The 28,000-nt window shown below is 35.4% G+C and overlaps 1 protein-coding gene across 1 annotated transcript in view; it reads left to right on the top strand.

Moving 5' to 3' along the window:
- The first annotated feature begins 3,134 nt into the window (after nucleotides 1-3,134).
- The window catches only part of LOC145228561 (sushi, von Willebrand factor type A, EGF and pentraxin domain-containing protein 1-like), a 50,758-nt gene continuing 25,892 nt past the window's right edge, over nucleotides 3,135-28,000 (top strand). The window contains exons 1-26 of the mRNA XM_080093648.1: nucleotides 3,135-3,414; nucleotides 7,892-8,003; nucleotides 9,163-9,327; nucleotides 10,693-10,829; nucleotides 12,150-12,220; nucleotides 14,863-15,048; nucleotides 15,488-15,641; nucleotides 15,954-16,039; nucleotides 16,474-16,650; nucleotides 17,622-17,804; nucleotides 18,115-18,294; nucleotides 18,620-18,750; nucleotides 19,250-19,331; nucleotides 20,644-20,844; nucleotides 21,375-21,551; nucleotides 22,134-22,257; nucleotides 22,684-22,769; nucleotides 23,518-23,640; nucleotides 23,874-24,053; nucleotides 24,446-24,622; nucleotides 25,488-25,726; nucleotides 25,871-26,024; nucleotides 26,262-26,438; nucleotides 26,683-26,975; nucleotides 27,055-27,211; nucleotides 27,690-27,866. Of these exons, the coding sequence (XP_079949774.1) occupies nucleotides 3,251-3,414; nucleotides 7,892-8,003; nucleotides 9,163-9,327; nucleotides 10,693-10,829; nucleotides 12,150-12,220; nucleotides 14,863-15,048; nucleotides 15,488-15,641; nucleotides 15,954-16,039; nucleotides 16,474-16,650; nucleotides 17,622-17,804; nucleotides 18,115-18,294; nucleotides 18,620-18,750; nucleotides 19,250-19,331; nucleotides 20,644-20,844; nucleotides 21,375-21,551; nucleotides 22,134-22,257; nucleotides 22,684-22,769; nucleotides 23,518-23,640; nucleotides 23,874-24,053; nucleotides 24,446-24,622; nucleotides 25,488-25,726; nucleotides 25,871-26,024; nucleotides 26,262-26,438; nucleotides 26,683-26,975; nucleotides 27,055-27,211; nucleotides 27,690-27,866 (4,093 nt within the window). The 5' untranslated portion in view covers nucleotides 3,135-3,250. The remainder of the gene's footprint in view (nucleotides 3,415-7,891; nucleotides 8,004-9,162; nucleotides 9,328-10,692; nucleotides 10,830-12,149; nucleotides 12,221-14,862; nucleotides 15,049-15,487; nucleotides 15,642-15,953; nucleotides 16,040-16,473; nucleotides 16,651-17,621; nucleotides 17,805-18,114; nucleotides 18,295-18,619; nucleotides 18,751-19,249; nucleotides 19,332-20,643; nucleotides 20,845-21,374; nucleotides 21,552-22,133; nucleotides 22,258-22,683; nucleotides 22,770-23,517; nucleotides 23,641-23,873; nucleotides 24,054-24,445; nucleotides 24,623-25,487; nucleotides 25,727-25,870; nucleotides 26,025-26,261; nucleotides 26,439-26,682; nucleotides 26,976-27,054; nucleotides 27,212-27,689; nucleotides 27,867-28,000) is intronic.

Raw genomic sequence — 28,000 nt, 5'->3', positions numbered from 1 at the left:
AACTAAACGTGAAATAAAATGCCTGACCTGAACTTAGCGCTCAAGGTCATTGTCACTTTGTTTCGCAGAACGTGCAGTAAAAAAATTTTTACGAACGATTCAGCCCTGACCCGATGTACCACGAATTGCCAGCGATGCGCGAAGTCACGTGCATGGCGCGTGTGTGACATCACAATTAGTTGATTGCTGGGAAGAAGGCGGCGATTGTTAAATGTTTAAACGACGCAAAGACTGCGGGCAGAGTAAGAGAGCGTGGCTCGGGCTGCAGTTGGAAGCGTTTTGCGCATTCCGTAGCATTTTTGTTACTTGTTCAGTTTTGTTTTAATATCAGATGGATGTTAACACTTGTTCTGTGGAATGTAGTAAGTATTGTTTCAGAAATCAGTTGTTCAAATAGGTTTAGACAGCAAACTGATAAATCTTTTGGCAGTTAGCAAATTTTCTGTTGAAGTATACCGGCTTAGGAGTCGAAACGTAATGTAAACACTAACTGGTTAAATATTTTGTAATTTTAGTTGAAGTGCGAAGACAAAATAATAGTGGCTTTGCGCCAGTGCCTTGAGCAAAACATTTTTAAAATTTTCAAAATTTATTGTCCGTAATTCCCTCCGTGGCTTTCTGTTTATTGCTTTGGGCAGCTTATGTAATTTCGTGGCCTTGTAGGAATTTTATAAAACGGCGAGGATTTTGGAAGGCAATTTTGTGAACAGCTTGGTTGAGAATTGTTACCGCGATTAAGCAAAAAATGTAAGGCAGTGTGGTTTAGTGTTTAAATCTGCAAAAAAGGCATGTTGCCGATTTCTAATCAACACCTAATTAGGATTAGGATTCCAGGTAACATGAAAAGATGATATCACGTGAAATAACGATATTGCGTGAAATCAGGTGTCACGTTTTTGTGCCGTTGCGCCGTTTTAACAGAGTGAACATTAGAAAACATATTAACAACACACGTAAGGTGTTGTTCAGCGAATATCAGTGCTAGGATTATGTCATACCATGCACGAATTGGCTAAGGAAAAGGTGTTTGGTGACAAACGACCCAAAGACATGCTCTGTAACTTTTCGTGACTTTTCGTACGTTTTCTGATGACGCACGCGTAATGAGCGACGCTTTCAATTTCACGTTTGTGAGTTGGCATGAGTTTTTGTGCAGTGCGCATGAAAGATTACCAAAAACACACTTCTCCGAAATTCGAAAGATTTTCAAGCGGACTTAGTTTAGTTGTCTAATTACTGCAATTTATAATGGGTTTTCCTAAAGGTAAATAATAATATATGTCTATATTAAAAAAATTCTGAAATGTCCGAAAGAATTTTAGAATCGATTTAGTAGACCTTTTTCCAAAGATTACGGCAAACAAACAAACCACTAAATTGTGTAGCTTTTTATTTTAGTTAAAATCAAACATAAATTCTTCTGCGACAATTTTTGAAATTCTGGAGGTTTTGATTATATTTCTGAGATTTAGAATCTGCTGTCACAATATTTAGTGCAGGTCACAAACCAATCCATCAATCTCAATCATATCGCAATGGTTTATTTAATAATCCATTTGCAATTAAAACTAAATTTGCCAGTATTGCACCAAGAATTTGACCTCGACGAAAACAAAAGAAGTGGATCCTGTTTACAACTTGAATAGCGAGTCGCGTGCCGCATAATAAGCTAGTTTGTTTTGCCTTTGTCCAAATCCGCGACCTTTTTTTGCCAGCGGTGCCTGGCAAAAGCTTATGGTATGAAGATATGACATGTATAAGGATTATAGGAAATCCTTTTGGCCCGCCGTAGAACACGAAAAAAATTTCGCCGCCAAACAGCGACCTTCGGTTAAGCGGATTACTTAGTAGTGCTCTCTGCTGTATCGTTGAAGCTATAGCTGAAAAATAGCAATAATGTAGCTCGGAGTTTTTGCCATTCATTTGTGTGCAAGGCTGATCATTCTAGGATTGGGTATTTTTGTAAAAGGTTTCAAGTTCTCCTTTAAAGCGGCCCATTTGCGCCCTTGCCCGCCTATTCACGTAGGAATACCTACATAACGCGCATAAACTGATTATTGGCCACAGTTTTTACAGTATACTGACTGTGGTCTATGAAGGAAGCTTGTGTTTTTGCCCAGACACATTAGAAATATGGCGAGAATTGATCCAAACCTGATCCAAAACAAAACAACTCATAACACAATTATCCAGTTGCGTGAAAAAGCTGGCGTCATCATCACGCAAAACAGCAGCATAGGTGAAACGCAGATCAAAAAACATTAAAAGCCGATTAAAAACATGGAAAAGTTTAGGCCGAAAAACACTTAAATTTGGACTGGTTTGAATTTCAAGCATTTGCACTCAAAAATTCTTGCGACTCGACTTTGAAGATTTTTGAACATTGCAGACGGTAACAGTCGCCTCGGCACCGTGAAAACCTTAATTGCCATTAAAGCTTCGTTCTTTAGGCCAAAACTAGATTTAAACGGTAAGACGGTCGAGCCTTTTCCGTTAAGCCGCTGTAATTAGTGTGAATACGACGCCTGTTACGTAAGTGGCAGTGCTAGAATTCAACCCACTGATTTTTAAATATTTTGTTTTTTGAGTATTCGGACTGATACGATTCAAGGTTAACCAACGACATTATTTTTTAATAAAAAAGTGTAAACAAAAGCATTCGTTCCTAAAACATTCCGACAAAACTAAGCCGAGAATCTTGCTTCTAGTAGTTATGTATAATTGCGCATGAAAAGCGATTTGACACAAAACGGCAATTATGGATTTTTTTAATCCAATTTTAAAATCATTATAGAATGTATGGTTTTGCGTTTTGGAGTTTGTCTTATGCTAAGAAGACGCTAATTTATGTCAGAAGTGCATGAGAGGTTATATATGTGGAATTTTTTGACATGACTTAGGTTACATTCTTAAATGGCAGAAGATTGTATATTCTTGAATACTAGTACAGGATTAGATAGATACAACTAATTCAGAGTTTTAAACATCAGAAAGATTTTGACTAAATCTTGATAAAAACAGCGCCACAGTTCCATAATGTCTTAGTACTCGTCCAGGTTGTTGTAATTTTTTCTTGCAAAGTTTTGACTCTGTTGCAATAACTAAACCGTTGTCTTTTTTCCTTTACAGAAACTTTTATTGTTTTTTGTCTTGCACCAATAATAAGTTTCAGATCTGAAAACTTGAATTTGGCACAAAATTTTGGCAAGACGCATTTTTATCTGTGTCAACAAGCAACACTTCAAGAACTATGAGGCTGTTGACAATAGCAACCGCGGTGTTGTTAATTCTAGCGGTAGCCGATGCCCAAAAGCGTCGGCGATTGTTTAACGGGGACAAACTCAACTTTGAGGACATCCGCGCTACTTCCATTAAAGTTGGATTCAGATTTGTACAAGGAGCAAAACGATACCAGTAAGTCTAACAAATATTTTATTTTAGATTTTGCATGAAAATTTTATATTTTTGTATTTCGAACAGTTACATTAAAATGACTGTGTTTCTTATTATAGTAAAGCTAGTCTTCAAGTCATTGTCTTGCTTGCTTACAAATTTTTGTGTTTTAATGTATATGTTTTGTATGTTAAATGGTGAAAATAACAGCCCAAATAGACGTAAAAAGCGACATGCTTTGTTATTCAAACGTTTCGGCAAATGATTATCCAATCATCAGTTTATTTGGGCCGTTTTTTTCATTAAACTTATGAACAGATCCGTATATAGTGTTCCAAAAGTTTTGTATGTTTTTGTATTAGTAAAGGTATAAAAGCCCAGCCGGTGTAATTCCAAAACTTGTGTAGAAACTTAGTCATTAAAAAATACAGTTCCTTGTTTTGACTTTCTGTGGTCATGTTTCTTAAATTTCTTTTTAATTGCGGACGCGTCAAGTATAACCAAGCAAAATGTCTCTTTTCAGTCTAGTTACTAAAACTCATTATGGATAGAGCCTAATCCACATCCTCATTAACTTATCACGTTATGTAACGTATCCAGGTATTCGGTGCGCTTCCTTCAAACCTATTTGGCTCAGCACCACGATAATTAACGCGTGTTGGGTGTGTACTGGAGGGTAGGAAGTGAATTAAACTCGTTATGGTTTCATTCTGTGCCAGATACGCAATCTATATCTGCGCCAAACTTGTACAGGATAAAACGTGATCGTATCTGATCAATTTCTTATACGGTTATGTGCCCATAAAAGGTCAATAGGCCATTTGTGAATAAAACTGCAACTGAACAAAAGTCACGTGGTTAACATGAACATAAAGGCTTAGTGGCAGTGACGTAACTATAATTTATAAAAAATTGCGAAACAAATTTGTGTCAGTAAATTGGCATACCTGTATTTACTTATTCCAAACCTTTTGTTTTGTTTGATTTTGATGACGATTTATTTGATTTTGGAACACTATACACAGACTTTCAAATCAAAGTAATTTAATCAAAAACATAACTGCCAGTGCCAGAGTATACTTGTATATATGGATTACAACCTGCAGACGTTCCAACAATTGCTGTTGTCATCATCAGTGCAGAATGTTAAAATGTCTACATGATGTATTCTATACACAAGTACTCTGGCGGTTATGTTGTTGATTAAATTTAATTTTTGACGATTTTTTACCCTTGGCGCCTTAAAAAATACTGAAAACCCTTCCTAGTCAACATTAAAATTGCGGTAGTATGCAAAATTTTACCACCGACGAAGTAATTCACCAGAAACCGGGCTCTTGCGGTGTCTGTAACAACGGCGTACGGGTCAATTAGCTTGAGGGTTGAGTTCTGGCCGGTGATCGTCGCAGACAGCCGGCGCACGGGTTTAATTAAAACCGGTTAAGGTCATACTGTTGATAATATCTCGAGTAAATTTGTTTGGACGCTAAATATTGGATTTTTGGCTCGTAGTTGTTTTGCGGGGGAGGCTTTTTCTAAGAAATAAAATTGTGATGACTTTTTTGTGTGTTTTGTATAAAGGATTTGATGCGTCATGGTATTGGAATTTTAATTTTAAATTAGAAATTCGTTCTAAAAATGTTTGTTTTCCACATAAATTCTTAGTGCACACGGTCAGTTTTTTTTAAAGGTTTGGTTTGGGTGACCGCTAAGTAGTTTTAAGAGACCGCAAGTGTTTCATTTAAATACCAAAAAATACCCATATTTGCTTTAAACGAATTATTTATTAGGCTACTGGCAAATTTTGGGAAACCGCTGGAGAAATTTGGGAAACCGTTGGAGAAAAAACACCTTAAAAAAACACTGCACACGGTGATAAAAAGCATTTTAAAGTGGAAAAATAATTGAAATCCTGTAGTTGAGGATGTAACCTTAATTTCTAAATAGAGCCAGAAAATATAGAGCCTAATGTAATTGGTCTCAAATCTCACGCAATGCGTAAGCATTTTTAGACAGTTGCTCACAGAATTGTCACCTTAAGACAGGTGCGTAATTGGCATTTTCGGCATAATTGAACGCATATTTCCGACAGCCATGTTCTTTGTGGCGTATATGCGTGTGTAAGATCGAACACTTTACACATGTTATGCATTTTTGGCGGAAATTAAATGTCTGAGGTGACAACCCAACTTTGAAAAATAAAAATAACATTATATTTAATTGTCCAAATTTCCCAAAATGTGTTAAAAAACGTACTTCGAAGGCATTTCACCTAAATAACTTTAAAAATGCGTAAACTTCTTTTTTTAAATGTTAGCTAATCACATATTGCCCATTACTTTGCAAATTGTCGAAAAATTTAATTAGAAAGATTTTTACTTCAATAACTTTAAAAATGCGAAACATGTTTTTTACACTTTAGCTAAATCATGTCTTGCCTATTTTTTACTTTCTATTTCTCTTCACTTTACCATATTTTACTGTACAAATTATGTCCCCCGATTTCATATAGTTATACCCCATAGGCCAAACAGCCTACTTGTAAAACAAGTAACCGCAATCAAAACAGACCGTGATACCATGCAAGCTTGGCATACCAGTTGGTCAGCCCTAGACAATCTACCATTTATCTGTTATACGACGACCTATACGCACTTAGCACGCCAATTGCGTCTTTGACCCGGGTATAACAACCAAGTTACGTACTCGAGAAAATGGCAATTAGGCGACCGATTTACGTCGACACGTCTCAAGCATTTTACCGCTCTGTAATCATTCGATAAACTTTCAGAAAAAGTTCTTTGTATTGCTGACTTAATCTTACGCAGGGCGCTATTCCCACGCAAAGGTATTTGATGAGTATTTTTGACGCAGCAAACATTTTAATTGAGCACATTTAAAGTGCCTATCGTGCGTTCCTCATTTAAGAACTTTTCCAGCACTTAAAAACTATCACGTTGAGCTAACTGTTATGCTGAATCGCTCATAAAATGCATTTGGCAAAAGAATGCCCAGATAAAGTTTAGGCAGTCAAATTTTTGGGTCCTTAAAAAACGAATTTTCATGAATTTAAACTTAGAAAGTCATTGTGGTCTATAGATTACAAAGCAAATTCAAAAAACTGAATTGTCATTCATTATGTTCAAGTTTATGTCAGAAATAGAAATAGCTTTTATGCCAAATTGCAAAATTCACAAATACAACTTTCGTCGAATTTTTAATGCAATTTTATGTCAACTTATAAGATTACACACTTTTAAATAACCTACATCAGCAAATGCGCCATCGTTGACGGATTTGTGTTTTGATAAAGCAGCTTGACGAAATACTCGCTTTTCTCTTAGTCCATAATCCGACTGCATTTTGACAGCTGCAGAACTTTTTTGAAATCCTGTGTGCAGGGTCAACATACGTAATCCGGCGCTCAATCCATTCTCAGCGCATGTGACGTCATTGTGCGTGTGGTGACGTCATTTGCGCGCGAATATTTTGTGTGTGGAGATAATATCAAACTTTCGGGATAGTACAAATGGGCGTTACCGTAAAAATATGTTTTTTTAAATCTACGTTGGTCAATAATTCCTTTGCTGTTGTAAAGTCTGCCGTCGAGCTGCCTGTTTATTAAAGGCTATGTTTGATATACTACGGCAGTTTGAAGCCTTTTATTTCCATGTTACATACCATGTGTTGACAATTTTTAAGTTTAACGTTTAAAGACTTTGGCTGTAAATATTGTGGACTAATTATGTGACTAGGTGAAAATACTGGGAATTTTGTGCTTAAAAAGTTTTTCAAATTTTTCGTTTTAAAACACACAAAAAAAACATAATGCCTAAAAACTAGGATTTTTAGGTGGACAAAAACCTTAAACCTGGAAAACACTGAAATATATATTTACCCTCAACAGCTTCAGGCACAGGTTTTTGTTTTCACTGTAAAGTCGGTACTGACACGAACTGACAATAGCGATATATAAGATGACATTCAGGATAAGAACAAAATCTGTCTCGTCATCAAGTTTCTTTGTGCCTCGGCGTTAACACGTTTACACGGGGATTTTTAGCCATTTACAGACGTTTGTGTCTTTTTTGTTAGTTTGGTTTACACTTAAAAAAATTAAAATGTGCGATTGTTTAGCATTAAGTTTTAGTGACTGAACAAACCATAGCAAATCAGTTTTTTTAAACAATTAATTGGTTACACCATATACGGATCTGTTCATAAGTTTAATGAGGAAAATAACGACCTAAAAAATTTTGACAAATGCTCATGACATCATCAGTGATATGAGGGGCCACATCCATCATGATTGCTTACAAAACTACATCTAAAACTGACCTACGAAACATTGCCATGACTTTCCAAAATACTTTTAAACTAGCTAATATTGGCTATATTTATTGCCTTAATTTAAGCTGTTGAAATAGACCGATGAATGAATATTATAGAAAATATTTTTTTTGGGCGTTTTAATCAAAGTATTTTTTCTCAATTTCAGTGTGGCCGCCAAGGAATGGATCAACAATAAATACGAACAAACGGTCGCAACGACACAGAGATACGTCACTGAGCATGAGAGAAATGCCCGACTTACTGGACTCCTATCAGGGGTAAGATACTATACGCGTAACAAATAGTTGTGAAGTGGTAAACATTAGGATAGGAACATTTAGGTCTTAAATTTAAACCCAGTGTTATTTTAACAAAAAATTAAACATGTGGAATTTGAGTTCTACTTCTAAAATCTATGTTTTTGTTCAAAATTGTGCATTTTGGGGTGTGAAACTGTATTGTTTGTAACGCATGAAGTTTATGCATCGTTACATAATGCAATGCCAATAATGCTGTATTGTTTGTAAATGAGATGTACTCTTATAATATGCCAGCAAAATGGTTGAAAAACATACTATACAACTTGATTCAATAAAACACCCAAATTACGAAATAAAAGTGTTTCAAAATTTTACTAATAGCTATTACATTGCTTCTTTTATTTAATTCAATTTTGTGAACTTGTGTTAGTTAAACTGGCCGCAGTATTTAGCCGTTATGTTTCACTCAAACTTAAACTACAGTTTTGCCATTGACCTTGGATCTCAAATCAAGGTCAAGTATACGCGTCGTAGATTAGTGTCGTCACTATGTTATCGCGGCGTTCGGACAATTAAAAAAAAGATGGATTAGTTTTTGTGCTAAGAGGAGAAACTCTTTCGGCCGACAATTTTGTTGAAATTTATCGCAGAGGCGAATTAATTGACTTTGTTTCGTGTAATCCAGTGCTGGACACATACATTGCCTTTTATGGGCAATTACGTGATTCTATGGAAAATTGGCAAGTGTCGCAAACATTTTTAACACTTTTTTTAGAAATCGGGCTCAAATCTAGATACCTGTATGTGTATATTATAACCTCCGACCTCTATATGTATATTAGGCACTGTTTTTAGCCTTTTGCGTTTTGAACATTTGAAATAAAATGTATTCAATGCGTACAAGCTCGTTTGAGTGCTGAAAGTAACATGTAATAGTGAGTTTATTTTCCTTCTCTGTTGAATTAGCCTTGCTAAAACGGAAGTATCAAAGTTTACTAAACCGGCTGTTTGTTCAAAAAGCTGGAAATGCACTTGACTGATTCAGAACAAAAACTGCCAATCAGCACTGAAACTGTTTTAAAATATGGTTATACAATTCTTGTAGTATCAACCCTTAAAAAAATCTGTTTAAAATCTACGATATTCATATTTTGCATGTGTACCTTTATTTTTCTAGAGAGATTACCTTATCCAAGTTCAGGCGTTAAACCGATTCGGCAAAGCTATCGGCTCTGTATCAGAAAAGGTTGTCAAGACTCTTCTAAGATGCTACGTATGTGACGGACGACCTAGTAACCAGGCTTGCAACCGAAATGCCATCCAAAATTGCCCCGTTGGAACGGTAAGTGTAAAATTGAATTATTCTGAAAAAAAATTTAAAAAATTTGTATTAAAAAAAGTGATTGGTTTTCAGAGAAAATTTTGTTTTAGGACAAAAGTTTTTTGTGTCATTTGTTTGTGAATAGTACGCCAGGCCCATTGAAGGTGTAATGCCGAATCAGATTTATACATATATAAGTGTGCCGTGATCGCTGGTCTGTATGAACACTTCAGGGCTGATCCCGTTTGTGAATTTATGTTTATATTAACTTAACTTGTTTGTGAATCATAAATTCCTAACTTAGTTTTCTTGTTTACAATTTATTTTTAAGCGGTAGATACAAAGCCGATATGCATTAAAACCTATTTACTGAACTTTAATAAACTCGTTTTGGGACATTATACAAAGATCTGTACTCATAAATACCTATAATGTGACAGAGAGGCTTTAAATGTGATATGTCTTATTCCTATATTTGCAGCCAATGTACAGCATACCACTATCACTTTGTGTATTTATGTTTCGAGTTTGTCTTTCGACAACAACATTCCTGGGTCACATACCAAAGGTTGAAAATGCCAAAAGTGTCCCAATTTTGTGGTTCCACCCATAAATTACGCGTTTAGCTTTGATACCGCAAAAGAGGCTTTGTCCAAACTGACGCAAAAATGCAAACAAAACTCATTTCATGTGGTGAGCACGCCTTTTAAAACAACAATCGTCTAACGAGATAAAACTATGGGTTGTAAAATCACTCTTGGTGCAATAAGCAAGGGAATGTTCGTTGGAATTTGAACAAAGGGATTAAAGCCAGCGGTTACCAATGTGGGCGTTTCCTTAAGTTTACGGCCGCTGAAGTAACGTTATTCAATTTATTCACACAGCAACTGTTCATATGATACTAGTTACTTCTAACATGTAATTCAATCTTTATAAACTGGTACCATGTTATCAGTAATAATTATCAAATAAGTATTGGCTGTTAAATAAAGAGTTTTGTCTATTAAGTGGTACCTTTTGAACCGGTGCAAGAAAAAGCGTTATAGAAACACTGGTTTAATTTGGTGTATGGGCAGGAACTTGGTCGAACGGTCCGGCGCGCCTGACCCACATACAGACATAAAAACCTTGACCGGGATTCGTTCCCGGGAGTGTCCTGGGTTCGAAGCCCCGTGCAAAAAAGAAACACTGGTGTAAACCAAGAGCACACAACACAAAATATGTTTCATCAGCATATAAAATAATTCAAGTTTGTAGAGATTTGCATTTGCCAGAAGAGCTCTACAAACTTGATATTATTCCTGGCAGCAATAGCTTATGTATAAAATAATTATCTATTAATCATTTAATGAACATTCAGAAAAAACTTTATGTTTGTCGCTATAGGATGCCTGTTTAAATGAGATGCGATACCACAATGGAAAACTTGCTATCACTAAGCGCTGTGCCCAATTCCGACCTGAACTGGCTCAGAAGATCCGTGGGGGAAGAGACGTTACTAAAGCCTGTCGCGGAGTCCATGCGTAAGTCTTTGTTGTATTTTTTCCATAGGTTTACTTGTTGGACCAGTTTTGGCAAGCACTTAGTACCATAAAGTAACATATGTATAAACTTAGTGTACTTTTTGTGTTGGTAAATGCATTTCAACTGTGCAAAACGGTATTTGTTTCAAAATTTTACGAACCTATCTTGATGTAATTTGTGAATTGAACGTTTAAAATCCCCAAAACACAAACAATCACATTTTATTTTGCAAATCCTATTTTTTTCAGAAATGCATTTCACCTATGCACTGTAATAAAAGTAGATATTTTTAGAATTGAAATAAATTCATGCGTTTTTGTGACGCATAAAGCTAAATTTTGCACACGAAATGGAGATTTAATTATGTTTTCCAATTTTGCAATTTTAGTTATTGTTTCAAATCACCTTACAGATTCAAAATAATACTTGTCAAAATTATTTTTCTGCAAACATTGATTAATGCCTATGACCTATGAAATATCAAGTTTTGCGAAGCCCGAATGATATTTAGTATTTGCACCGTAAGCACTTTTCAGTCTGAACTGTTTAATCCAAAATTCCAAAACCACAAGGTCAAATTGAAGTCAATCGCATCAGTTCTTTGGATTAGAGTTGTTTTAATCCCGACATCATATACGTCTGACGCACGTATTCTTGTGACTTAAGGAAAAAATAATTATTTTTTGATAATTCAGCTAAATCAAGTCGAAAGAGAAAAGTTTTTTACACTTTTTTTTGAAAACTGTGCTTTTACCAAACTGTTCTTTTTTGTTTGTGTTTTCAATTTGCTATATTTTTTTAACATTAACAGTTGTTACTATCTGTTTAAACTGCCCTTAAGGTCTCCAAGCCTTTACCTGTTATTCCTGATTGTAAAAATCACTGCCAAATTAGATCGCATACTTAGATAATAAACCCCAAGAACGTACACAATGGTTGTTTGTTTGAAGACAAAATTTCCCTCTTTTATCGCATATTTTAAAACCAGGCAGTCTGTGGAATTTCTTGAATAGCTGGTTGGTATAGCGCCTGGCGTATAAGCCTGTAAGGAAAGGAATAAATTCCTGTGGCAATGAGAGTGCTGATTGCCGGCTATGCTGCGTAACAGCGGAAACCGTTGGCATAGATGGTTTTGCATAAATAGAGAACAGATGAGCTATTGTTTTCAATGCTTACATATAGGTTTGCATGTTAAATGGTATTTCTTGACACCATCTTACGTTTTGCTCACTAACGAAATGCGGTTTCATTTTGATGACGTCACGCGTTCTGACTTCACAGTGTGGCGTCGTGTCTTTAACTTTTCGTTTGCCTTTCAGGAAAGACGCGGTATGCAAGTGTATGTGCAAGAGCGACGTTTGTAACGCAGCCGATCTCCCATGCAGTGACCGTAAGTATAAGAAATCTCAATACCTTTCTATAAATATGTATCCTTAAAGCAGAGTTGTAAGTCGTTCGTGCTTGGGTTTCAGTTTAAACAGGCTTGACTAAACTGGCTTGATTTCCCGGCAAATTTTTTGGGGCATTTTGACCGACTTTCGGGTCCAGGGTTGTAAGCGGGTCCGAAATTCGAACCAGAACCCGGTCCGAATCCGAATCGTTTTTGAAAAGCCCGTTTTGACCCGAAAGTTTGATTGACAGCCTATGATACAGAAGACATACCGTTGGTCAGTAATCGACAATGGATTATATAGGACGTTTTAGGGCATTTGGACATTAGGTTAAGTCCAGCAACTAGCTACTTAGCTAGATAAATTTATTTTTAAAATTGCGGACACGGGATGTGAAGTCAGGCCCGAATCAAGTCCGTTTATTAAAAGATCGTAGCCCGAACCCGTCCCGACTTACAACTCTGTTTAAGTCTACCCTAAAGTATTTTTCTGACATATTACCACCATCTATGTGATTTCGAAATCTCGTGTGCACGTGATATATGACATTACTTGGCTAGTCATGGTAGGTCTCCGGATATTGTTCGAAGAACCGTTCTACGTTTGCCCTTTACCGAAATGTTTCGCTGCATGAACTTAACGTATTAATGAGCCGCAATATGGTGCAATGTTCTCCGGTTAATAAAACCTCATATCAAACGCTTTGGGCCTAGTTATAGCAGGTAGTTCTCAGCAGGTATTTTTTTAAAAATTTAACTTTTACGGTATACGGTGAATTTATAGACTATTATATTTTATGAGTATCGAATTTTTGTAAGTTATTTTGTTTTAAATGAAAAGCTAAAACCCACGCTATGGATTGTAAAATAAATGGCAACACAATGGCTGAAAACGTTTTACCATACTAAAAAATGGAAATTCTACTAACGTAAGAAGTCTGAAAAACTCAATAGTTTTAAATAATTGGATGGCGCAAAATTAGTTCCTAGCCCTAACTGTGCTCTTTACGCCATCTATCGGTATTTATTAAACTTTGTCTGTTGTGAGTTCTTATGTTAGCACCTCTTCCAAAAAGTTTGGCTCCTTTTAATAGTTACGCGTGTAACTAGACAAAAACCGTTTTTGGTAAACCGTTAAAAACTAAGTGCACATTGCGGTCAAAACGGTAGTTTCTAAAAACCCGTATCGCGTGAATATGATCACGTAAATTCAAACTCCTTTGCTAAAATGTAGTTTATACTTACAACACTATAATGACGCAAATAGCTGCGTTGGTATATTCCTCCTACCGCCTCAAGTGTATGTGTTTACATTCAAACCGCCATGACACATAATCCTTGTGTTTTTTGCGGTTATTCTGAAACTGCTGCGTCCTTTCGAAACTTGTCATGCACCGTATAAGGTAGCCCGAGCAGAAATAATCGAAATAACCCGTTATTTTTGGACGAACAAAGCCACTATGAGCTCTAAATGATTGCCAAGTTTCGCATTTCTGTTTGGAATATAAACAGCTTTTTTGATGTTATCTATCGTTTGTTTCGAACCTTTTTATCATTTTTTCACGTGACTTAAGTGTATATAAACGAGTGTAACTGATGTGACCTTATATCACTGATGATGGCATGAGTATTCTTCAAAACGTTTAAAGTTAAACATGGCGCTTTTTACGTCTATTTGGGCCGTTTACTAAACATTACTAATTCAACTCATAAACACTGTAAACTTTTACAGTGTAAAGTGTTCCAAAATGCTATGTAAAAGAGCCAATACATAATGACAAAAAGTTTTTTTGGTTTTTGAACGTGTTCGCGTTTGAACAATAAGGCACACTAGAAAAAGTTATCAAATAAAAATATAATGATTTATACAGCAAAAATTTAATACGTTCCCCCAACTTTTTAAAGCAACTCAAAATAATATAATTGCGAGCTGTCTCTAATTACAGTAATGTATAAACGAGGTCCGTCATATATTTTGACTGTAAACAGCTCCAGTGCAGAAAACATGTCTTGCTTGGTGTTCAGTGCAATAATTAGTCATTTTATGCGATTAAATGGAACGGTGACTTGTAGAGATGAATCATATAAAAAGGCCAAATTTCGTTATAGAACTTTACCAGTTCTACCGGTTTATTGCAGTTCTCTAATCTCTACATCTGTGGTTTAGGAACACCTGGCACTCATAGGGACTAATCACTAGTTTACACGTGGCCTAAACCGCTTTTCTAACATGTCTTTGATTATTTTTCTGTTTTTGTGTTCATTTGAGTTTTTACGATATATTTGCACACGTTGCTATACTTGCTCTAGACCAGTGGTTCCCGGCCTTTTTTGGAAAACATTCTTTTTCCTTCCTCCCTAATACATTTCCCCCAAACCATACAAAGATCATTTAAAATTGAGTCTTTTACCAACTTTACAGGCCATTTTAGCAACTTCACAGGTCATGCAAAACTTAAGTGTCTATTTACAAACAACATGAAAAAAATGAATTCCTCCCCTTTCAAAAAGTTTCGAAAGGGAACCACTGCCCTAGACTCATAAAGAAACTATCAAAAAGAGTATTTTTACAGATTAAATGCCATTGTGTTCATTATCAAATTGCCTTCTGTAATTTGTGCTTATTATTTGTCTTCTAAAAGGATGCAACGCAAGATTGGCTTCCCCGAAGGGCGGTGGCTTCAGATGTACCAAGAACAATCGGGTTAATTCTGTATGTACTTGGTTTTGTCCTACTGGAACTACAATAAACGGACGAAAAACAACAACTTGCCGAACAGACCGAACATGGAGCAGCAGAACGCCACCGAAATGCATTAAGCCAAAAAGTCAGTACTGTATTCTTTGTTTTGCTTATTCAAATAGAATATAAAAATAAGTTGTTGATAAATATTTTGAACTGGTTGGCATGAAAACGCAATTAATGTAAATACTTTGGTACATGAAACTATAAAAGGAAATGAAAAAAAATGCCAGTTAGGCGAAGTAAATGTATTTTATGTGAATTCATTGACTAATTTTGTCACAAGTACAATATTTTCCTCAGTAAAAAAAATTAAGATTATTTCTTATTCAAATAGAATCAATAAGCAAGTCATTAATATTAATTAATCGCAAATAAAGATTTTTTTAAAATTTTTGTGGTGGGAATTAAACTTTAATGTGACAAGACAGTAAAGGCAACAGTTTTTTTATCACTTTTTTAATTAAACCTCTATTTTGGGCAATTTTAAAGATCTCATAAACTATTTTAATATCTCCATGCAGAAGTAATACCGAAAACGAGTGACGATAATGGAGAATATATCGACGGAATATTCAAGGAATATATTTGTCCTGAACTCAGCCCACCAACCAATGGAAAAATATCTTGTTCTTTTGGTCGGACCAGGGGTTCGGTGTGTACGTCATCATGTAACGTGTAAGTATTTTCAGTGTTTTAAACAATCTGTACTCCGCTTTAAAGGAAAGTGTTCGAAATTTAATAATCTTGTCATCCCATAGTTCGGCTAATGCCATTTTTTTAAAGTAAGAAATAAACAAAAAGATAATTAAAGCGATGGGAATGTTTAAGTAATTTTAGTTGTGGTTTCATTTGTAGTATTTCATACACTATGAGCTTGGTTTGAAAATATTCTCTAATAATAATGTTTTATAAATAGTTTGGAACTGGTAACCTTTTTATTGCTTAAAGGTAGTTGTTAAAATTTTTTAATTGGTTACAATTTTTTAGTGGTTACAATCCTCTTCTGCCTGCTCTGACCCAACGACAGTGTCGCTCTGATGGTCGGTGGACCAATAGGGAAACTGTATGCAGAAGTAAGTCAAAATTCTGAAAAGCTTTCATGATGTTAAGTTTTCTTTTAGGTTAGGTCGTTTAAAGGTTCAGTTTTTTCATGTCAGCCTGAAAATGTAAAATGTATTTAACGCGATTTGTTAAATATATTTTTGCGCGCTTTCCTTTAATTTTGTCATTATAAGTTACCTTTATTTAACAGTTGTAACAAATTTTGTTTTATTTTTCTGCAATTTTCTTTAATCTTAAATATCATCGTCAATACATAAGTTATTCCCCGTTTGTTTGATTTTTTGTTGAGTTATATTTTATCTTTCTCGATTTTTCTTTAATCTGAAATATCCTGTCAATACATTTTTAGTTATTTTTTTCTCATTTGCACACTTTCCTTTAATCTCAAAAAAAACGCTTCCTTCCCCTTTAACTTACCTTTCAACTTTAACCTTTACCCTTGCAGTCATAACCTGTCCGACGCCTCCAATCAGCCGAAGACTGGTGATGGATTGTGACAAAAAATACACAATCGGTTCAACATGCGAAATATCATGCCCTGAAACTCTCACCCTCACTGGTGTAAATCGAGTCGAATGTGGTGCCAATGGTTCGTGGTCTGCCCCGCTACCTACCTGCGAAAGTAAGGGACCATTTTTAATTCAGTTGTTTTTTAGCCTGTTGTCATTTAGAACTAGGTTATTCTGTATATTTTTAGTCTTTTGTAAAATCATTCCTTTTTGTCGAATTAAAAGTCTGATTTTTTTAGATGGAAATTAGTTCGAATTAAATTTTATTTTTTGATGCATGTTTATAGTGAATCACTTTTAATCGAAAAAAATGTTAAATCGAGTGTTTTGTCAGGGATACGAGTATAACCGAGTACTTGTCACCAGAGACGCTAGTAAAGTCGAGTCATTTTGTTGAATTGACGAATTATATTTCGAGTATTTCTTGTCAATAGCAGGGTCTTAATAGAGTATTTTTGGTAATAAATTAGAGTTTTTTTTGTATTCGAGTCATACTGTATATTTACATTAGAAACCCGATTCAACATCGAGTAAGCTACTCTACTACTCGATTATGAGTCTATTACTCGTTAGTAGGTCTGCTATTCGATTAAAGGTATACTACTCGTTAATAGGTCTGCTATTCGATTAAAGGTCTACTACTCGTTAATAGGTTTATGTGTCTACTACACTACTATTCGATTATATGTCTACTATTCGTTAATAGGTTTATGTGTCTACTACACTACTATTCGATTATATGTCTACTATTCGTTAATAGGTTTATGTGTCTACTACACTACTATTCGATTATAGGTCTACTATTCGTTAATAGGTTTATAGGTCTGCCACCCTACTATTCGATTATAGGTCTACTATTCGTTAATAGGTTTATAGGTCTGCCACCCTACTATTCGATTATAGGTCTACTATTCGTTAATAGGTTTATAGGTCTGCCACCCTACTATTCGATTATAGGCCTACTATTCGTTAATAGGTTTATAGGTCTGCCACCCTACTATTCGATTATAGGTCTATTACTAATAGGTCGTTAATTCTAAACCCTGTACTCGTTTAAAACCATTAGTTTTGTTGATTTTTGTAGAGAGGGGCTGCCAGGCTTGGCCTCGCATTGGAGCGAATGTTCTCGAAGAATGTCGCGAAATCACTTCGCCGTCAGAGGGCGCTGAGTGTGAGTATTCATGCGAAACCGGGTTCGCATTGCAAGGAGAAGCAACAAGCACTTGTACTAACGATGTCTGGTCGAATAACGCACCAACCTGCCAATGTAAGTGTTCGGAACTTTCCAGAACAGGACGTTTCCTTCGAATCTGGGCATATTTAAGTATTAAGTGAAAAATTGGAGTTGGAACTTTTACTAACGAGCCTAAAATGAATATGTACAGTAAGTACACTAGTTTTTCTAGTCCAAGTAGTAAACTTCACTTCAATTAAACTATGACTTAAATTCATAAAGGGTTACCAAAACTAAAACCACCAAAAATTGTTAACACTAAAACTGAAATAAATTAAGTCTTGTAACTAGCAACTATTGCAGTTTAGGTTACAAAAATGTTGTAAATCTTGCTTTTACGTAGCCATTCGTTGTACGCCCACCATGAGCCAACCAGCATTTGGTGTCGTTCGTTGTTCGAACTCAAACCGTTACAAATCCAAATGCACGTTCAACTGCAACAACAACTACGTTCTGATTGGTTCAAAATCGGTCACGTGCGGCATGACTGGAAAGTGGAGCTCAGGGGCGCCCACTTGTGAAAGTAAGTTACAAATTAAGCCAAAAAAATACGAATTATGAAAAAAAAATAAAGCTTGTCAGGAAAAAAGTAAATAAGAAAATTCCGTTTACGTGTTTTTTTTACTATAGTTTTTGACGTGAAAATGTGTTTGATTACTAACTTTAACCATGTAACCATAAAAACATTTACCTAATAGTCATGTTTTTTCCCCAAATGTTCAATTCTCTGTTGAATTCAACCTAATTTAGGAGGTGCTACTTAATAAAGCCTCAGTTTGTTAATTTGACGTAAAACTAGCAAAAAAGGCGAATTAAAAAAACATAATTTTTCATGTATTAATTTCCAGGAATCACTTGTCCTCCTATCACCAATTTTAACAGAGGTTCTTATTCGTGCAATCGGGGCAGAGACATCAACAGCGTATGCTCGTTCCGTTGTAACTCTGGATTCGGTTTGGGAATCGGTTCCACGAGTCGGGTAAGATCGCTGTAGCGAATTCAACGCTTCCACGCATTTTTTACCTTCAAAGTAAAACCTATTGTGCACATTTTTTTTATGAAAACTGAAACCGTTACAGCTTCGCAGAAATCGCTGTAGCGAATTTAACTCTTCAAAGTTGTTTTAACTTTAAAGCAAAACCTATTGTAAAAAGATAGTTTTTCAAAAAAACGTTACCTCAACGCAGAAATCGCTGTAGCGAATTCACCGCTCCTAGGCCTTTTTAAAGGAAACCCTATTGTGCAGAATTTTCCAAAAATTCACAGTCAACTCAGAGATCGCTATATAGGATTGAGCGCTTCTAAAGCTATTTTTTTCAGACATAAATCGGCTTTTGTTATCAAAAAAATGGTATCTTTTGTCGGGTTTTAAATCGTATACAACCCTTTACTATATATTTTGTATTGTACAGCAACGTAACAATGCTAAATCTCACCATAAACCTACACTAACCCAACATTGTATTGTGATTTTAAAGATTTCCTGCAAGGCACCAACCAAGATTGATAACAGTCGCGAATTCCAAGGTCGCTGGAGTGGAAAAATACCCACATGTGAAGGTAAGTTGTATGTGGTCATTTTTTAATGTTCACAAGATTGTGGGTTGGAATCCCATCTTAGCCTCTAGTGTTTTCCTCGAAGCAAGAAGCTAATGCTACTTTGTTTCATAATTGGAAAAGTAAATGAGATTTATAAAACACTATCATAAAAAACATAATAATAATTAATAAAAAATGGTACATTTTTGCACTTTAAAAAACACCATCATAAAAAACATAATAATAATTAATCAAAAAATGGTATATTTTTTGCGTATTATTTATATGTTTAACAGTGCTATAAGGTATAAAAAACGCGTTTTGAATTCTTTGAAATATATTCCTAAGCAAAACTTCTTAACTCCGTAAATTTAACTGTACATATTAAATTCGACATGCTAAAATATCAGTAAGCAACATTTTGCAAAACTATTGGTTAAAAAAACGGATAACTTTACATTTGAAAATTTTGGTTAACCATAGAAATAAATGATCGGTAGCCTTTCCTAACTACCAAAACGCGTGCTCTTGGCCTTAATTAAAGTCATTTCGCTCAATAAACCTTCCAGCCAAAACGTTTCTTATTTCAACTTTTCGCACCAAATAAGGAAATTCAATTCTTCGTATGCGTAATTACACGTTTTCATAACATTCCAATTGGCGACTGGACCTCGTAAAATCGTGTACTAGAAACCACGCTTACCTATGCAGTCGACACGATAAACGTCCACGAGCTGGCCACGATCCATACTGAGGGGATAAGGCACACCCCCAATGACGTAATCATGACATGACCTATAAATTTTTTGAATTTCTTGCTGGTTGGAGTGCATGTTTGGTGCAGACAAATTCGCCGAAATTTAGTGTGTTTTTTTGCTGATTTCGTGAAACGAGTTCACTATGTGTTATAGTATTGTGTACTGTTAGTGTGGGAAACGACGTTTTTTTGCTTTGAACATATATTTTTGATGCATACGACCTTAAGGCATTTTATTACAATATTATTTGCGTAAATGGAAAACCTAAGACATGACGTCACTTTCTGTGTGATGACCTAATAATTTTGTTTGTAAGTTTTTCTGCAAATATCAAATTTGCAAGTTGACCACTCATATTTTTTATGCATACGACCTCAAAGCATTTTATTATATTATATTTTGCGTTTTTTTATAAGTAAATGGAAAACCTTAGACACGACGTCACTTTCTGTGTGATGACGTCATATTTTTGTGATGACGTAATAATATTTTTTAAAATTGTTTTATAAAGTTTTTCAACAAACATCAAATTTGCAAGTTGACCCCTCATTACCCCAAAACCATTTTTTGTGCAGTGATCCGTTGCAGTCCGCTCAAGCTTGACGATAACGTGTCACGTGTGTGTAGCAAGAACGACTACAGGGCATTGGGAAGTGTATGCAGGTTTCGATGTGCTTCAGGATATAGAATTGCTGGTAGATCAGCGGCCACATGTAACCTAGGAGCCAGTGGTAGAGCCCTTGGTCGCTGGTCTAATATTATCCCAAAATGCGTCAGTAAGTACTGTGTGCATTTGTGGACGTTTTTGAACTTTGTTTAGTGATTTAAACAGTTTTGAATAGTCTGTAGAGGAAAATCGGAGCCCATACTTGTATGTTTTTCTTGGCGGTTTATTATTTCGTATTTGTACACCATGGTTATGTACCTAATTTTCCAATTATCATACGAAAATTGTAAGTTAATGCAAATATTGTAATTTAAATGACCTCTGAATGATAAATCTTTTTTGTGCGTTCGACTTAAACGTTTTCAATCTGTTTTATTTTACATTTTATATATTTGCAATAACACTGTATTTTTATATTGTTTAACTAAAATGTGGTTTTCATGTTAGGAAATAAAAGTTTTAAGAGATTCGAAAAATCGTTGTAGAACGTTAAATCGTTTTTTGTTTAAAAACTTCGTGCATAAATTACTTCAATAAGTCAATACTTTCTTAGAGCGTTTTCAAAGCTAACCGTTACTTTTTTTGATCTCTTAACAAAGATATTCTAAAGTTGAATTACATCAATTATTCTATTTTTAGGACGTCAATGTCAAAGATTGGGGCTCTTACGTCATGGTGAAGTGACATGTACGGACGAATTGTACGCCGGTTCGGTGTGTACCGCGCAATGTGACCATGGTTACGAGGTAATCGGTAAAGAAGAAGTGACGTGTAACAACGACGGAAGATGGAATCGAAGACTTCCCATATGCAAACGTGAGTTCAGGCAATATTCTGCTATTTTTTGTGTGTTTTTGGTAATTTTGTACAAATTGTTGTGTGAGTTTAAATTAAATGTAGTTGATGGATTAAGAATTCTTGATAGGATAGAAGTAATTGGCTTAACTTTTATTAAATGCACATGACATAAGAGTCGGTGTTGAGCAAAAGTACTATAAAACTGAATAGCCCCATACAACTTGACTCTCAATATCAATACTTTGGTGCAGTGGTTCCCAACCTTTTGACGAATTCCTCCCTTAATAATTCACACATTTTTATTCCTCCATAGTATAATACATAGTAGATGCTAAACCATACAAAGATCATTTTAAATTGAAACTTTTATCAACTTTACAGGTTATATTCACATAGCATAAGTGTATATTTACAAATCACATGAACAAATTAAGGTTAATTCCTCCCCTCAAGTTTTAAAATTCCTCCCCGCTTGGGAACCGCTGCTTTAAAATTTTGCTCTAAACGACTACTTCACCCAATTAATCGTAACTGTAGACTTGTTATTGGTGTACATGTTTAACAAAGATTTTTTATAGTTTAATTTTCCCCTTTTTTCAGTTGTCATTTGCAAAGCTCCATCACGTCCCACACAAGAACATTTTATTTATGAATGTGGAAAATCCATAAGGGATCCAAGATTCAACAACTTTTTCGTCGACTTTGAATGCCCACTTTCCTGCAGGTAACATTTTATATTTCACTTGCATTGCACACTAACTGTACTTCCCGATTTGCAAAGTATTAGCTACCACCAGGTATTAAAGCAAACTTATGATTATTTTCTGTAACTATAAACCTATCATAACTTTAATGTGTTTAATTGGATAAAGCCTAAATCGTTTCTCTCGTGGAAAAAATGTAGGGAGTGAGCTTTAATGCTTTTAAGTGCCATATTTTAAAACGTCTTTAATTGTTGTAAATATTTTTCTGTGACCTAAAGGAAAAGAACTGACTACAAACTAAATAAAATCGGTTATTTTTTTTCTCAATTCTGATTCCTAGTTAGTTACTCTTTAAGACTGTACAAAGTACACCAAAAAATACAATTCAATTTATTTATATTTTTTGTTACAAAATCAAAGTTTAAAATTCACTCATTTTTCTTTAGTGCTGGTTTCACAATTACTGGAGGCAGTTCTGCCACTTGCGGCGACAAAGGGGAATGGGAGACGTCATCACAGATCGTGTGCGAAGGTAATGGAGCTCGGTCACGACTTTAAGGGTTAATGAAGGTCATGACCTACAATGCCGCAAAAGGTTAATGACGGTCACGAATTAACCATAAGTAAAGTGCATAGCCTTGTCTGTCTCAAAGACGTAACGTCATCGTAAAAGGTTACTGCGGGCCTGACTCAAAGCCTTGCAATTTAATAATTGAATACTGAATTTAAAACGCATTGCTCTTTTTTGCATTTTTAAGGCATTGAGATATACAGATATAGTACTGCATAAAAATTGCATTTTTCATTGTTTTTGTTTTATTAGGGCTTTGCAAAAACGCAAAAAATAGTGCTATAAAAATCGTTTTTATGCATTTTTGGTGCTTGGCGATATACAGGTAAAATACAGCATTTAATCAATGCGACATTAATCGTTTTTGTGTATTTTTCTGGGAGGGGGGCTTTGCAATACATGCATGAAATACTACATAAAGGCCTTGCAAAGTACATAAAAAATACTGCAATTAAAAAAAATGCATTAATTACTTCTAACCATTTTTGGAAACCTTGCAGCATACGTATGGAATTCTGGTTTTAAAAAAAACAATATATGGAATTTCTGGTTTTTAAAAACAATAAACATTCTAAACATTTTTGGAAGGCCTAAGAATATGCTGGCCTTGCAATATATAGATGCAATTTGAGGTGTCTTGCAACATATTAAAGAAATGCTGCATGTAAAAACATTGGAGACCTTCTAAAATGTGCACTTTTTTACCCAGACACCAACGAATGTGATTTCTCCAACGGTGGTTGCGACCAAGATTGTGCAAACGTATATGGAAGTTTTATGTGCTCCTGTGACGAAAATTATCAACTCCAATCCGACGGAAAGACTTGCAAATGTAAGCCGTATTTTCAATTCTTACGACCTGACTTTGCTTGTGATCCAATACCAGCGGTTTTTGTACTTTTTAAGCTTGTGGCTTACGAACTGTGTTTTTGTTGCAGACTTTCAGGTTAAAATTTTTGTCATTATGACATAATAGAATACAAAAATCTACGGCTTAAAACCCAATTTAAAGTTATAAACTTAAAGTAATATACATTTTTTTAATCTTGTTTTTATTTTACACAGTAATCGTTTGTCCTGATCTGACTCCGGATCCACAGCGCATTCTAGTGTGCACCAACGCATTTTCGATCGGTTCCGTTTGTCTGATCACGTGTGTTGCTGGTTACGAGCCACGCGATGGCGCATCAGAGCTCACATGTAGTGAAGATGGTTCCTGGGATCAAGCACAAGCTACTTGCCAAAGTAAGTCAAGCATTGTGAATATAAACAAGTGATCAGCATTTAACAAACATAGGGCGAGATGACTTTTTGGGTGGTCCACAGGACGTTAATTATATTTAGTGATAAACTGAAATTATTTGAATATAAGTTATTGAATATTCAGTACAAACAAAACTTATCCAAGTTATTGAGCATTTATTGTTAGCTGTCAGTTATTTGATATCACTCCTCGAAATTCTGTATTGAGGGAATACATTTCAAGTCAATATGCTTGTTGTGGATGCTTTCTTTATGCTTACTTAGCTTCAGGGTTTATACATGTTCATAGTTCAAAAACAGAAGTTGCTTTTTTATGAAATTTATTCAAAAATGTCCGTTTTTGCTTTGTCTAAAATTCCTTTTGTTTTCTGCAGGAGTAAATTGCCCTAGCTTGCGGGCGCCCTTTAACGGCCAGATAATTTGTGGTGACCAATATCGATACGAGTCTATATGTATGAGCACCTGCTATGAGGGATATGAGATGATTGGAGAAGAAATAACCACTTGCAGTCACGATAAGACTTGGACGAACGCCGTACCCAAGTGCAGAAGTAAGTTTTTTTGGCATTTTATGATCGAAGGATCGTGGCTTCGAACCCCAGTCTGGACTTTTAAACAAAAAGTGTTTCAAACTGTTTTAAGTTGTGATTATTGGTTAGATATGTCGTAGTGGTGAACACTGACGTGATTTTTATGACGTCGGGTTGCATAAATATATATGAAGTCATCAAATGTTTTCGAAATTTAAAACTTTTAACACCTAAAACAAAATGAAACAAAATTTAACGGTTTTAAATGCTTTATTTTCAATCTTATTTTTTTTTTATTTTAAAAAATGTTAAGCTACTTTATTAGTTAGTGACGGAATTGTTTTCTTTACGTTGTTTGGTTCCCAAACAAGTTGTTATGTTTACATACACCGAGGGCCGTTTTGCGTGCGTAGTATTTCTATTAATCCAATATATCGGCTATAGCCAGGGTTGCCATCGACTTGAAACCAAAAATAAGGACAACCGCAAAAATCAAATTTTCATACGAAACAAAGCAAGCGTTTGTGAACAAATCTTTGCATTTATACGAGCCATGACATATCATATGCAATATTTTGCCCAGAAACAATCTGTTCCAGCAACCCCTTGTTCGTAGAAAATGTTTCGTGCATCTCACAACAGCTCAGGGCTTGGTTTACTTTTACTTGTAGCAGGGATTTGACTCATAATTGTTGAAAATAAGACAAAAGAAGGACTCAAGTAAAAAATAAGGACATTTCTTAGAAATAGGGACAATGAACTTTTCTAAGACATAGCCCTTCAAAATAAGGACAAATCTTAGAAATAAGGACGGTATGGCAACCCTGGCTATAGCTCTAAAAAGACTTTAAATTTACCAATATAACAAATTGTATAATATCTGCAGAAATCCAATGCCCTGCCAGCCAGACTTCACTGCAGAACGGTCGAGCTTCATGCAATGAAGGAAACTTTTTCCAATCCGTCTGTCGTTATTTCTGTAATGCCGGTTACAAATATGTTGGCATCCCAGCTAATGCTTTCGTTATTCCCATTGCAACATGTGGCAGTGACGCAGCATGGAGCTCCGAGGCGCCCACTTGTGAGAAGGTTGTTTGTGACCCAGCAGCCGATATAATGGGAACTGTAAGTGCTTAAGTAAAAATGTTCGCTTTTTTAGTCTTGTTTTGTTTTATAAAAGTTGCAATCTTTGTAAGTTTTTTTGTACTTAACGTAACATAACTCATAATACTTTATAAGTCAAAAAATTATAAGTTTTATGTGTTATAGCAACGCCCAAATGGAGACATCACATGCACGGAAGGCAACTTTTTTGAGTCGACCTGCTCGATCACGTGTCCAACAGGCTACGATCTGATTGGTCCAGCCCGAACCACATGCAACCACAATCGTGCCTGGTCACAAATTCTCGGACATTGCGAAAGTAAGCAAACGACGATGCTAAAAATGTGCATTACGTCATCCGCAAGTATTACGTAGCAATATTGTGACGTCACCCACCCACAGTGTAATCTGTGACGTCACACATTGCATCGTAAAATATACTAAACGATACATTTTTTATTTTTTACATTTTTATGTGGTATTTTAATTTTATGACGTAATAAAACAGTGACGAAACGTAACTATGACGTCACAAACTAAAATTGAATCCTTACAGAGGTAAAATGCCCCGTTCGGAAGGCTCCGCGCGATGGCAGCATAGAGTGCACTGACGGAAATATTTTCGGTTCAACTTGTGTGGTCACGTGTGAAGTAGGACACGATATGATTGGTCAGAGCATGTCTCGTTGCCAAGCCGACAGGACGTGGAGCGAAAGAGCTCCTAAATGTCAACGTAAGTACATGTTTTACTTTTATTGGAGTCGCTATTCGATGTTTCAATAGTATGATTTGTTTTTATTTGTAAACTAATATTTTTACACGGTTATAATTTCGTTAAAATTAAACTGTTTCAAAAAACACATGGAATTATATATTTACAGCTTTCCTTCAAAATATATCTTTTCCAGTTTTCCTTTAAATTTTGTTTTTATTTCAATTTTTTGTCACCTCACCTTTAAACATCACTCTTCGCTCAGGTGTCACGTGTGACGATTCGCGCATGTCGATTGGCCACGGCGAGGTCACGTGCACCGACGAAAGCTTCTACGATTCGCGGTGCGCTGCCTCTTGCAACCTGGGTTACGAATTTGACACCGAAACTGTTCTAGAATTTACTAGAAAGGCGCGAATCGCTCGATTAATGAACGCTACTAAAGGTGGTGCTGGAAATTCTATTACAAGCAAGTGTATGGCTTCAGCACAGTGGGATATCAATGAACCAACATGTGTTAAGCATTCGTGCATTCCCACTGCTGAGTTTTTGAACGCGGTAGGTTTTTTGAGAATGAGTAAAGGGGGATTACCTACGCTACCGTAATCAGTTTACAAAACTTGCTATTTTTTTCCAGACGCGTCCCAACGGCGATGTGACTTGCACTGACGGAGAATTATTCCAATCTCTTTGCACTGTGACCTGTGACGTAGGCTATGAACTCGTCGATGGCGGGGAAACCACCGAATGTGGGAATCGAAGGCAGTGGTTGGAGCAACTCGGTGTTTGTCAAAGTAAGCGACCGTATTTAAAAAAATAATTTCTATAGGAGTCTAAGTGAAGATTTTTAGGCTCATGTAACCAATAGAGCCAAAGTGCCTAATTTTGTATTTTTCTTTTCAATATTTTGACTTTAAATGCATTTGTCTTGTTAATAAAAATAAAATAAAAAAGGGTTCAAAAACGAGTTAAAAACTCTTCTTAACTCCATAACGAGATAAATATGTTTTTTGTTTTTGAATGCTACGCAAGTACAATTTCATGACAAACGATTTTTTAAATGATAGCGTTACACGGTACTAGTGTAACAATATTATCTCTTTTTAGAAATTATCAATTTACATTCATAAACTTAACTAACTATTTTTGAAACAACTCATTTAATTTAATGATTGTTTCATAGCCTATTATAGACGGTTTTATATCGTTTTTAAAACTATTACAGAGAAATTCAAACGATTGAATCCTAAAAAAAGATCCTAACTTTTATAGGGGTACAGTGTCCAGCCTTCAGCAACTTTAGGAACGGAATTTTGCAATGTAACAATCACTTTTCGTACGAATCAGTGTGTGAATTCACATGTGTTCCCGGATACGACTTAGTTGGAGAATCTACATCAACTTGTCAAGCGGACAGGACCTTCTCAAACCCCCAACCTCACTGCGAAAGTAAGATTTTGTCTTTTTTACAGTTTTGAGGTCAAGAATAGTTTTTAAAGCTGTAAAAGCTGGGTTTATTGAGACTTTTGGACACAAAATTCCGGTTAGTTGCAAATTCCATTTTATTGCGTACTGAAACCTAT

This window comes from Phallusia mammillata, chromosome 5 (genome assembly GCF_965637545.1).
Source record: "Phallusia mammillata chromosome 5, kaPhaMamm4.hap1.1, whole genome shotgun sequence".
NCBI lineage: Eukaryota > Metazoa > Chordata > Ascidiacea > Phlebobranchia > Ascidiidae > Phallusia > Phallusia mammillata.
This window is presented reverse-complemented; position numbering and strand designations above follow the sequence as displayed.